This window comes from Tachysurus fulvidraco, chromosome 4, assembly GCF_022655615.1.
Source record: "Tachysurus fulvidraco isolate hzauxx_2018 chromosome 4, HZAU_PFXX_2.0, whole genome shotgun sequence".
NCBI lineage: Eukaryota > Metazoa > Chordata > Actinopteri > Siluriformes > Bagridae > Tachysurus > Tachysurus fulvidraco.
The window spans coordinates 10,455,155-10,467,417 of NC_062521.1; the positions used below are offsets into that span (position 1 = coordinate 10,455,155).

Sequence of the window (12,263 nt, forward strand, 5' to 3'; positions counted from 1 at the left end):
CCTATTATTTTGTTTTTTATAGTTATACATCCTCGTTTGAGAGGACAGTTGGGTCTAAACAGATAACTACAGTGTTTGCTTTGTGCCCAGAGCATTATCGCCATACTGGTGAAGACTCTGTAAGCAGGCGGTAATGCCAAACCCAATGTTTTTTTTTCTAACTTGTTCTCATCTAGTTTATCCACCCTGTGTAATTTAGTCAAAGTAATGTACATTCTGAGTCAGAGACACTACACTACAGTGGTAGAGCCATAGGGCATAATTCTTGACTACTCTGATCATCTGCTCATAGCTTGAAAAAGCCTGAAGCATGGTGCTCAGAACCCACAGAACATCCTGTCACGGTTTGACACTTTCCTGTGGTTAGCTCTATCTGAACATTCAGATCAGTTCTATCTGAAAACTCAGACCAACTCTTAACAAGCCCACAATCATTTAAAGCACTGGCACAATACTTGTTTATAGCATACTTGAAAGTCATTTTAAATTTAGAACTGATAGGATTATAACACGTATACATCTCAAGTTGGTGTCGTGAGTACAGTTGTTCAGTCTGACAATGTCTTAGTGGTGGAATTATACCATTTTAACTGAGAGATATATTGCTTCAATTTGAATGAGCAAATTATTTTTGCCAGAACTTACTTATCATTTCCATTCAAATGATTTGTATAGCCCTTTTAACAATGGACCTTGTCTCAAAGCTGCTCATCAGAGGTATAGAAGCTTACACAGCTTTGATGTACATATCAGTAACAATAAACACTTTCAGGTATTTATTTTGCTTAACAAATAGATTTATTCTTTGAAGTTTATGTTAATATAAAAATGTTCTCGTTAAATACCACATAAACTGACTTATGGTATCTTGTTTTTGTTGTCTTTTTGATGACTCATTGGAGATCTGACTCTCATGAGCACATTGTGTTGACTCAGCTGGGAGGAGACAGGTGCTTTGTTTACAGGTGCTACACATAACCATGGAGAGCGTACAAGTGAAATCTTTCCACCAGGGGCAGTGGTTTGTAGTGCAGTTTACAGGTTGGATTTGTTGCCATGTACATGTTTGTTTACACAGGGTTGGCAGTTTCTGGCATTGTGTGTAGGACTCTTCCTGCCACAGCAGCCCATTCTTTGGCTTCTCCAAGTCCATCTCAAAAAGCATGCTGACCCCAGGTGTGTACACACATATCCAAAGACTTCAGTTATATGCAGATTGAAGCCAAAATCTTAATTCTTACCTGTACAACTGTAGGACAGAGTTGGGAAAGTATGCCATCTACTGCCAGCGTTCCATGGAGAGAACCCAGCAGAAGGGTGAGCGCCAGGCCAGGCCTTCACGAATGGAGATACTGTCCATCTTACTGAGGAACCCCTACCACCACTCGCTGCCATTCAGTGTGCCTGTGCACTTTTTCAACAACACGTATCAGGTCTACAAGAAAGGGAATATAATAATACATGGTGAAAAATACCAGATTTTAACCATGTCTAATTGTATTAAATGTCCTTGACTGATTGGTAGGTTGTTGGATTCGATGCCTCCACCACGGTGGAGGAGTTTCAGAACCGTTTAAACCAGGACATGGGAATGAGGAAGACAGGCCAGTCCGGTTTTAGTCTCTACTCAGATGACCCCACTGGACAAAACCTAGAACACTATCTAGAGGGCAGTCTGATGGTCAGAAGGTCTTATCAATTCACTTATAGGCCTCATTCAAACTTGGTATTAATATCCATACTACTGTAGGTGAACAAGATGGAATTTTATCTCGCAAATGTGTCTCTAGTGAGGGTTATGATTGAATTCCATGATAAATGCAGTTGCATTGTTCAGAGAGGCACGTAGTACATCTTATTTAGTTTCACTTACTACTCTGAAGTAGTTCATTGAGATGTTGTCTGCTTGTGATCATATCCAAAATGGATGTTAATACCTAGTTTTTACAGGTCCACATAAAATGGCTCGAAACACATAGAACGGGACAATTTAATATTATAGACAGAATATGTAGTGGAACGATCCTTTGTTTTCTTAGTTTTGTGTCCTCCTCTACAGATTTGTGACATTATCGCTAAATGGGAGCAGGCCTGTAAAGAGTTACACACAGGCAAATCCGAGAACAGCAGGACTGTGAAACTCACCTACAAAAACAGGTAGGTGAAACCCACAGCTCAAAGAGATATCAGTAGAACATGACAACATCCTGCATGACTCTCCGAACCACTCTCCACCCCTTTCGCTGTCTGTCATTCTCTCACACGCCCATTTTCATTTTCTTTCCAGGTTGTACTTCTCTCAGCAGCAGAGAGGAGAGACTGAGAGAGAGCGCCTGCTCTTGGCCTATCAGACTAATGAGGAGATTGCAGCAGGTCATTTCCCTGTAAACAAAGAGCTTGCCCTAGAGATGTCTGCTCTGCTGGCTCAGGTGTGTTACAGATAAAGCAAATGCATGGATAAGTGTTGTATATGTGAAAACATACATGGACCTTAGTCTTGTCCAAGGAGAAATTTTGGGTGAATTGTAGCACAAAACATTGACATTACATACATAAAAATAAAAATACTTACATACTTTGTCAAAAGTCATATATTCACGTATATACACATTGCAACATGGAAGGTGACAGATACCTCCAGCAGTGATTTGTCAAGTCTGTAGCTGAAGGTACTTTTGGATATTGCTCCACATAGAAGTGGATATGAAGAGGATATTTACTATATTCTACAGTTAACAGACGTTATCCAACAACATGTATGTTTGTCTTTTATTTCCCTGTCAGGTGGAATTTGGAGACTTTGAGCGTCCGTTCCCAATTGCGTCTGGACAGGCCAAATCTACACAAACTCTAAAGCAGGTTCTGGAGCGGTTCTACCCCAAGCACTACAGGCGAAATTGCTCAGAAGAGCAGCTAAGGTAAACACCTTTAACATCAGATCAGAGCACAGGGTCTAAAAACAACACAAATGTATCACCATAAAACAGCCATATTACACTGTACTGCAATTTAGCCTCATAAACACAGAAAATACAAGATATTAAGGAATAGTTATCAAAGTGTTTTTAGTGTTAAGTATGAAACGATGGTGATGAATTATGAAAAATATATGGACTGGATAATATAAAACATGATAGTGAACATGTATGATAATATACAGTTCAGATATGACTCTAATCAGAACGATTTGGTTGTGCCTTAATATTTGAAAGAGCATATTTGTTTGACAAACCCCTTTGTCCAAGACGCCTAGCCTGCTTCCACTAGTCACACAGAACTATAGAGAACCTACCGTACATAATTACAGGAAATATAGGTTACCTTTCACTTGCAACTATGACTTGTAGAGACTTGTACAGACATTACTCAAAACATTACTCAAGATTAGGATCAAGAGAGATCTTAGTGATGTGTACTGTTTGCATAAGACATTAGGAGATCACCAGATCATCATCCGTACTTAATGCATTGGATGCATGTTGTGTGGCCACTGGACCAATATTAACGTCACAGATTTTTTTTTAAATCAATTTATTTAAGTAAATGTATTTTTTACTACTCACATTGGTATCAGTTTCTTTCACTTTGTCTTATCAGGCAGTTAAGTGACAGGATCTCTGCTCGCTGGGTGTCACTGAAGGGACGCTGCAACTCCGAGTGTGTGCGGATATATCTGACTGTGGCCCGCAAGTGGCCCTTTTTTGGGGCCAAGCTATTTGAAGCTGAGGTGCAAATGCTTGTTTTTTTTTTTGTATTGATATAAAGAAAATACATTTCTGAAAACCGTCTTAAGGTTCTGTTCACTGAACCTCACTAATATGCGCAACTTACTTTGCTTTAGTGAAAATATCTTCCATTAGTTCATCATAACTCTGGAACATGAAGTATGTATTCATCTTGGGTTGAACTGAGGACTGGTTTGAGAACCATTGCATTAAATATACACTATATGGCCACCAGACATTCACACTTGTATGTGGTTCTCCTCCAAGGATTTGCCACATTGTTGGAATAGATTAGGGTGTCTGTATGTATACTGTACCTGTATGCTATTGAGTTACAATTTCCATACTCGGGAGCTAACCTGTTCTTGCATGAAAATATGCATGTGTAAAAAAGCAAACACCATGAAGACATGATTTGCCAAGGACATTGTAGGAGAACTTCACTGACCTCAACCTCACTAAATACCTTTAGGATGAAATGGATCACGAACTACATCCTACATCTGTAGCTGACCTTAGCAATGCTCTTGTGGCTAAATGAGCAGGAAAGTGGTGGCTCAGTAGTTAAGGTATTGGACTACTGATCGTTAGGTCATGAGTTTGAATCCCTGGGCCAAGAAACTGCCACTCCTGGGCCCTGCGCAAGTCCCTTAACCCACACTTGCTCAGCTGTATAAATGAGATCATTGTAATGTCACTCTGACAAATGCCATAAATGAAAATGTAACTAAGCACAAATCCCCACAATGACTATACAAAATATAATATAAATCCTCCCAAGAAGAGTGGAGGTTATAGCAAGGATGTACTAGATCTGAAATGGGAAAAAGCAGGAATGAGTGTAAAGGCCAGATGTCGTCAAACAGTTAGCCATATAGTGTGTCAATGTATTCCACGCCAGTAAGAAACTAAACTAGGAAGTCAGGGCAAAATGCAAATCTGGTACTTCCAGATTCCTTCTGTGCTTTGAATTCTGACACAAACTGACTTTGTACACACCTACATCATTATAATTCTATATTCTTGTGAACCCTGTACTAGTGTATTTCCCATGAGCTGTGATATATGTGTACCTCTTTTTTAATGGTATAGAAAATGTGAAGTAGCTTTAAATGATACAGATTGTACAGAGGTGGAAATAAGTGTTCAGACACAAAACACAGGAGGGACTGATATAGCGCATGAATACGTTTTAGCATTTACATGTACAAAATGAAAAAACATTATAACTTTATTTATAACTTCTATAAATAACAAAAACAATAGTGACTGAACACTTATTTCTCTTCATTGTATAAGCAAGAATGGGAAAAACTTTTATAACTCTTATTATTTCACTTTTTTCTCTAGCCCCGCTCACCCTCTTCACTGCTAAGCACACATGTGTGGATAGCTGTTCATGAGGATGGACTGAGTGTGTTGGACTTTACCTCCATGGTGAGACAACATCCTGTTAATTTCTACAAATACATGAAGTAATGCATAAGCCTCTAAGCCATTTCTTGTCTCTCAACTATTTAGAAACTTCTAGTGTCCTTCTCCCATAAGAACATTGTAACATTTGGCGGTTGTCATCAGGACTTCATGCTGGTGGTGACTCAGAGCTCCGGAAGCAACACAGCCAGGGAAAAGCCTACTGAGAAGTATTTGTTCACCATGAGCACTTTTAAGGTAGAGACAATACCAGTGGTAGAATAGAACTCTTACAAAGTCATTATCCTAGTTAATTAATTGCACTTTATGTGAGGTTCCTATACTTGTGAAAACAAGCAGGCATGCTTTCTGAGATCTGCATTTTTGTGCTTTGCTTTCCGATACAGATCCGAGAGCTGACGCTTCTTATGGCCAGCTACATTAACAGCTCCCATCAACAAAAGTCAGCAGCACACCATCTCTCTGCCCCAGCACTGCTGCTGGCCCAGTGTCAGTCTGGAGAGCACCATAGGTCTAAATCCCCTCCTGCGGGCAGTGGCAGACCCAGCAAAGCCCCCACACTGCTCTGATGTGCCTTATACCGGTACAGTCTTGGCACTCGGAATGGGCTTATATTCAAAATGAATTGCAACTGCTCTAGGGAACAGGAACTTGGACTAGATTTGCATTTTGCTGTGTCCTTCCTTTTTTATTTGAATCCGTTAAAGTATGAAGAACAATACATACACGTTTTCTTTTTATGCTTCATGTAAAAAGGATGTGAAAATTCAAGGTAATTCTCATACATATTATTATATGTCATAAAATGATTAGGGCCAACAAACCTGCAGATGTACTAACAGGACTATATATCATATCATTTCAAAGAAAACTATTTAAATGTTGGCCAGAATTTTTTAATCAGTTAATGGATTCCATGATTAAGATCAGATTATTTTAGAAATATAGAAGTAGAATCTTTCAAAGTTCAAAGTTTCAAACAGGAAAATGATCATTAAATCACACTGTGGAGGTTGATCAGGTGTTCTTAAAAGAGAAAAAGAAAAAAAAAGCCATTCCAGTTGAATGGTGGATTAGCACGTAAATAAAAGAGTGGCTCACTTGGATTAACCATGAATCATGCTCGATTTATAAGGAATGTGTAGAAACTGAAAGCAGCAAGGTACAACAGTACTTTCTGAATGACTCAAGCTTACAGTAGGGTTTTTGTTGTTTTTTTCTAGCAGGATAGATTATTTACCACCACCCAAAAATATTTTTATGTAAGTCTGGGCCACAAGTAGGAAGTGGCAACATTGTGCATTGAGATAATAAGCCATGTTTTTGCCATGTAGTTATAAAGGGTCTGTAATGTTTAAAGTCTAAATATTTTTTGAATATATTTATTCTGGAAATGGGAATCTGCTGCTCGAGTCCCTTATGTATACACTTTTAAATAAATATGTCATAAAAAAAGGTTAAATAGCTTCTTTTTATGTCAGTATTTTAAAAGACTAAAATGAGGCTTAAATGTTTACATACTGTATACTGTAAGACATAATGGGGGGGGGGGGCGGCGTCTGTAGAGGCATTAACATACTGGAATTTTACAAAATGCTTCCATGGAAACTGCTTTTATAATGTTGTGATTTCCAGAGTACAAGTGAAGGTGTTGTATCATGTCTTATATGTCACATCTGTATAATATGTGCCTTTTCAGGATCAGAATCAGTGTGCTATAGTAAATTTAATTACATATTCTAAATTGTTGTTTTAAATGTTTTTTTTCCAGATGTCTTTCTACAGAGGCCGATAATTGCTGAGATAAATAAACAGAAATTTCCGACATGCTACTCAGGTTTCACCTAACCTTCAGCAGCAACGTTGTTGTAACCCTAGGGTCCCGCCTACATTTGTCTATGTCTCAACTGATTGGCACATTGCTTTGAGCCTCCCCTGGTTACCAGGGAAACTCAGTGAGAGTGACATATCAGGTTCAGGTATGAGTATAACCGTGACCCACCCAAACCTGTTTGAACTTGCCCCTGAAACTCCAAAGATGCAGGCTGTGTTGTGGAAGACTTGAAAAAAAAAATACAGTACAAAAAAAAGAAGTGGAAAAGGAAAACAGTAAACTTGTTTTAAATGACAGATTCATGACATTTGATCAATTAAATAGCAAAACAGTATGAAATCAAATCACTTACAACAGCTAAGAATTAAAACACTACATTTGAAAGGTTTTCATTAATTTTATATGAAGCTTTGAATGCCAGCGTTAATTCAGTGACAAAAGAACATGGTTTGTTTACATTTGCTTGAGGCAATGAAGATAACAAAGATGTTCGCTCACACCGACATGAGATAGAAGTATACTCAAAACAATATACCTACAACCATCATAGTTACAGATATTGTTCAGTATAGCAAGTTTGTTAAGACTATGGAGGGAAGGTTAATTTTTACCAATTGGTTAGCCATCTGAGAATTTCCTGTTAAAAGTTAAACACTTGCCATTCAAATTAAATGCATCACTAAGGTAACACAAAGGCAGTAGGAGAGGCCTGGTTTTGTGTTGAGACAACAACTCCAGTGTAACACACTAAACCTGGTTGGTCTGGTCTAACCTGATTCCACTGAGTATCATACACCCTAAACCTTCAGCTCTGATCTGTTGGTTTTTTTCCCCCTCAGAGGAATAACTTTCAAATAATTTTATATTATCTTTAACCAGGAACCGGTATTGTAAAGAATGGCCATTTATGCAACTTTAAGTAAACGGTATTTTTAAAAGATATTCATATACAAGTCAGAACTCGGGTGTGAGAACTACTCAGGTAGTTTGGTGAGAGTAAGCCACACATTTTAAATGTGCTAGTTTCTCTGTGAGAACAGGTGTGGCACCGAGTCACATTTCCACCTTAACTCAGAGTGTATTCATGTAGTGTGTGTGAACATAACTGGCTGCTCTGGTTTATGCATTACTATACCAAAATACATTTTTGTACCCTTCTTTTTGAAAGAAAAACAGCTAAATCTGTTGACTATATTAACTTGGCAATTTGTGTCCAAAAAAAACAAACTCGTGATTCAACACCCACTGATTTTTGCCTTTTGTAAATTTCCATCATTTCCCAAGTGGGAACATACTGGTAACATTTGTAAGGCTACTGTTATCACAAGCAGCATGCAAGTACAGACATGATATGGACACCCTCACCAAGGCTTCCAATTACAAGTCTACCAAGAGAAGGGGGAGGAGAAGAAAGAAAAAGGTTGTTTTTAAGAGCCAATGTTCAGGCATTAAACAGCCAGTGTGAGAAGGAAAAAGAATAGAACTTGCAATGCCGGTTTTCAATAGTCACATTAAGCCTTGAGGTAAAGTTGTGAAATTGAGATGCACAATAAGAAGAGTATCTAAAAGGACAAGGGGTGGGAATATACAACTTCACCCATCCCCCAGCTTACCTGGGAATTCTCTCAAAGCACATCCACACCCCCAAAACAACCTGATCATGAGACCAGCTAAAGCAATAAGCAATCAAGACACTAAACTGTTTAAGATAGATTTTTATTAAAAACAAAATGACACTTGACAAACTGTACATGTATTAATATAACCAAATATTAGAGAATTTAAAAACTAGACATGGCTATATTCAGACAAAATCAAGGTAGACATTTGTCCCAATCGACTTGACCGTTCCTTTAACCATAAATTTGACCATAACATGGAGCATGTAACAGGCACTTTATATATTTAAAAAAGGGGGAAAAAAATTAAACACCTCAGCAAAAAAAAAAAAAAAGTAAAATATTTTACAAGCATCAGAGTGCAGAGAACTCCAGTGTTTAAAGACTAAGAACAGGTGCAGAGCTCTGGTAGCTCTTATGACCTGGTTTCCAGCTCTCTCTCCTGCAAACAAAAAGGAATATTGTTATTTGTGAATATATATATTATTAGCAAAGGAAGGCAGGTTATAACCACAAGTGTAAAGCAGTAAATAAATCTGAACACACCGGCGTCTTGCTGTACTTGGCCTGCTCCTGTCTTCTGGCGAAAAACTATAGAAATCCACAGGAACAAATCTGTTATGCCCAACAATGCAAAGCCCTAAAATCTATAAACATTAAAAGTAAGTGATAAAAGGTGTCTTACTGACCAGAACGAGGAGGCCGATGAGCACTACCAGGATAACAACCACGATCACAGCGATCACACCACCGGTCAGCTTCTGCATGGTGAAAGTGGGGGCCTGCTCATCTACGTAGTAGACCAGAATGTTCTCCATTTCCATAGGGTTACCATTAGGCCTGACCTCAAATTTGCTCTGATCTTTAAACAGAGGCAGCACCTTCACCTGTATACAAAGATCAGTCAATATAATACACAAACAAGCCTAAATATCAAGTGGTGATTAGAGGACCTACATCTTTCTCCAAGTAGTAGGACATGCGGGGCAGGTCAACATTACGGTCATCTTTGGGCTTCTGGACATCCACAACAATCAGACGGTTTGCAGAGTCATACTGAAACAAGAGAGACCATTGTCATGGATGCAGTGAAGGCCTATATCCCAAAATGTGATATGCTTCTAAAAGGGACTCGAACCAACAATGTCTTACCTGAACTTCACTAATGTACTTTGGATCCAGGTAATAACGATTTTTAAAGACGTCAGCGAGTGCACTTAGGGAGACAAAAGAGACCATACTAGTCTATTAAACAATTTAAAAAAAATAAATAAATAAAAACTCAAATACATACCTTTTCAGTTGTCCCACATCTGGGGGGTTGGTAACAGATTTGTGTTTCATCTCAAGACGGACCCAGCTAGAGGAGGAAAATACATGTGACTACAATACATCAAGAAAGAAATACAGAACAAAAACACCCAATCTAGCAAACTCGGTGACAAATAACAAAAGCAGTCAATTTACAGAACAGTATAACCAAATGAAGGGCACTTACTAGGTCTCCACTGGTTCACACTTTATGTTCTTGTCTCCTTTGTCACTTCGGCGGACACCAGCGCTGTTGACACACCAGCAAGTTTCAGTGTTGTTACACTGAATAGCCTTGAAACGCCCGTCGTTCTCACACTCCGGGTCGTAGATCCCATCATTATCCAGAAACGCAGAGTCAACTGGCTTCCCACCAATAGATCTAGTAGTCAGGTTATTCTTTGCACGGTACATTTCTGCCTTCATGAGAAAGCATTTGGAAATCACTGCAAGAGAAAAAGCATACTTTAGGCAGCCAATCAATGTCAATTAATCAGAAATACATAATCACATTGCAGACTTGACGGATGGTCATTTCGGTTCCAAAAAAATAATAATAATAATAATAATAATAATAAACCCTTACACGTATCACATTTCACTTCTGGTTTCACGTTATTTCCAAGAAGAAGGGTGCAAACGCATGGAGGTCCATCACAGTTCGCCCATTTCATATTTTTGCATGTGCCTGCAGGATCAAATGAATAAAAAAAAAAAAAAAAAGGATAATTAAAGCTCAATGTTCTAGCCGAGGAAATGAACGAGCCTATGGTTAGTAAATAATGGGTGAGTAGAGACACACGGGTGTGGCATCTTGCCGTAGCCATTTTAGGAGCGCCACTGAAGTCAGGTGAAGCGACAATGAAACTCGCGCCCCTCCCCCACAGTTACCTGAAGGCCTCACCTGAGTGTTTAGCGTTCTGATACTTTACACACACATCATTTCACAAAGAAAACACTTCAGTCGCCTTTTTTTTTTTTTACAAACTTAACTCACCCGAAATTTACAAACTCTACAGCAGATAAGGTTATCGCACATAAGCAATAAAACCAGTCATAAAATCGTCCATAAAACACTTACATTGTGCATAAGCTCCAGCAACGAACGCCAAAAGGCACAGAACAATTATATCCTTCATCTTGGCTGTGAGCTCTAGAGAGAAAACAAATAATACTCAAAAACTAAAGACCGTACAAGATGTTATACCAGAGGAAAAAAACTTTTTCTTCTGATTAAACTGAATTAAACTCCTCTTAAAGGTCGCAAATGCAGTTATAATCCAATGTATATTCGTATTCCGCTGTTGTATAGAGCTCTTTAATCACAGAACAACTTATATCCTCACCTTCCTCCGCTGTACTAACGTTAACTATGTGCAGGTTTCACAATTATACTGTGAGTGTAAAGCAACGTCAGGTGAGATCAGACGGTGGGCGGGGAAACTCCGAAGATTTATGGTACTTCCTTATTACCATATATGGCACAAGCTCCTGTTTCGGTCACATACGTAAACGAGTTTCGCTCAAGTTCTGTTTAATTTATTTATTGTTTAAAACATTTGTAAATGCCCATTATAATATCCATCAATATTAATAAAGAAAAAAAAAAATCCTGAGAGTGCTCTTGAGTGCGTAAAGCTGCTAAATTACCTAAGGAAGAAAACTGGATTTTACTTAGATGTACAGGTTATTTTTATTATATAATTCATAAACATTCATTCTATTATATACTTCATCATTTTAAGCATCAAGCATGTAGTATGCACAAATAGCAAAAACATTTGTTAGAATGGCCATCATATATATATATATATATATATGTGTGTGTGTGTGTGTGTGTGTGTGTGTGTGTGTGTGTGTGTGTGTGTGTGTGTGTGTGTGTGTGAAATATATGGCAGCAATGCTGTACACTTCCACTTGAGAATATCTGTAGGTTTTTGTGTGCTTGTTATGGATGTTATTATTGTGAATGATATAGAACTAATGTTTGTACCTTACAGCTTTATATCTTTCTCTTTTTTTGAGCATTTTCATACTTTCAGGGTTTTTTTTTATACTCTTTATGATACAACAGTTTAATTTTATCAAAAGACAGGAAATTGCAGAATGCCTCCATATCATGAGTGCTCTGATTGTGTAATGATGTTTGAAAAATGTAATTTTTAATGGGAAAGAGTTAGGTTTCGATTTGTTTCTGTTTGGTCTATTATTTTCTCTTTGACTAATTAGGAATCCAGGTTCAAACTGGACTGACGAGTTTCGACTTGAGGTAGTGCCTCAGGCAAACTGGCATTAAAAGTTCTATAGCATAAAATTAAAGCATAAAAGCCTGAACTCTCA

The 12,263-nt window shown here is 38.1% G+C and overlaps 2 protein-coding genes across 5 annotated transcripts in view; one reads left to right on the forward strand and one right to left on the reverse strand.

Annotated features, from left to right (window-relative positions):
- plekhh2 (pleckstrin homology domain containing, family H (with MyTH4 domain) member 2) overlaps positions 1 to 6,984 on the forward strand; it is a 28,595-nt gene extending 21,611 nt beyond the window's left edge. For 2 of the 3 annotated variants that reach the window (XM_047812686.1, XM_027150267.2), the window contains exons 21-30: positions 1,079 to 1,176; positions 1,256 to 1,433; positions 1,526 to 1,681; positions 2,060 to 2,157; positions 2,288 to 2,429; positions 2,785 to 2,918; positions 3,598 to 3,727; positions 5,076 to 5,162; positions 5,247 to 5,396; positions 5,546 to 6,984. In XM_047812686.1, the coding sequence (XP_047668642.1) occupies positions 1,079 to 1,176; positions 1,256 to 1,433; positions 1,526 to 1,681; positions 2,060 to 2,157; positions 2,288 to 2,429; positions 2,785 to 2,918; positions 3,598 to 3,727; positions 5,076 to 5,162; positions 5,247 to 5,396; positions 5,546 to 5,728 (1,356 nt within the window). In that variant the 3' untranslated portion in view covers positions 5,729 to 6,984. The remainder of the gene's footprint in view (positions 1 to 1,078; positions 1,177 to 1,255; positions 1,434 to 1,525; positions 1,682 to 2,059; positions 2,158 to 2,287; positions 2,430 to 2,784; positions 2,919 to 3,597; positions 3,728 to 5,075; positions 5,163 to 5,246; positions 5,397 to 5,545) is intronic. The other variant, XM_047812687.1, reaches the window with a different exon arrangement.
- Positions 6,985 to 8,693: 1,709 nt separating this feature from the next.
- Positions 8,694 to 11,348, reverse strand: epcam (epithelial cell adhesion molecule). Of its 2 annotated transcripts, XM_027150268.2 has the most exons (10): positions 11,270 to 11,348; positions 11,005 to 11,076; positions 10,510 to 10,611; positions 10,111 to 10,369; positions 9,907 to 9,972; positions 9,765 to 9,828; positions 9,570 to 9,668; positions 9,302 to 9,499; positions 9,159 to 9,203; positions 8,694 to 9,054 (listed from the first exon to the last, which is right to left on the reverse strand). In XM_027150268.2, exons 2-10 carry the CDS (start codon positions 11,060 to 11,062, stop codon positions 9,028 to 9,030), a joined length of 918 nt encoding a protein of 305 aa, XP_027006069.1. In that variant the 5' UTR covers positions 11,063 to 11,076; positions 11,270 to 11,348; the 3' UTR covers positions 8,694 to 9,027. The 2 variants fall into 2 exon arrangements, with proteins under 2 accessions (XP_027006069.1, XP_047668644.1); XM_047812688.1 differs by lacking the exon at positions 11,270 to 11,348 and having other exon boundaries at positions 11,005 to 11,264.
- Between the last annotated feature and the right edge of the window lie 915 nt (positions 11,349 to 12,263).

Bases quoted from the DNA above. Each gene is read 5' to 3' on its own strand.
- epcam (XM_027150268.2), bottom strand. From the start codon at position 11,062: ATGAAGGATATAATTGTTCTGTGCCTTTTGGCGTTCGTTGCTGGAGCT. The intron at 9,973-10,110 runs GTAAGTGCCCTT...TTCCTCCTCTAG, and splicing joins TGTGAACCAGTGGAGACCTA to CTGGGTCCGTCTTGAGATGA. The intron at 9,500-9,569 runs GTAGGTCCTCTA...CTTTGTATACAG, and splicing joins CCTACTACTTGGAGAAAGAT to GTGAAGGTGCTGCCTCTGTT.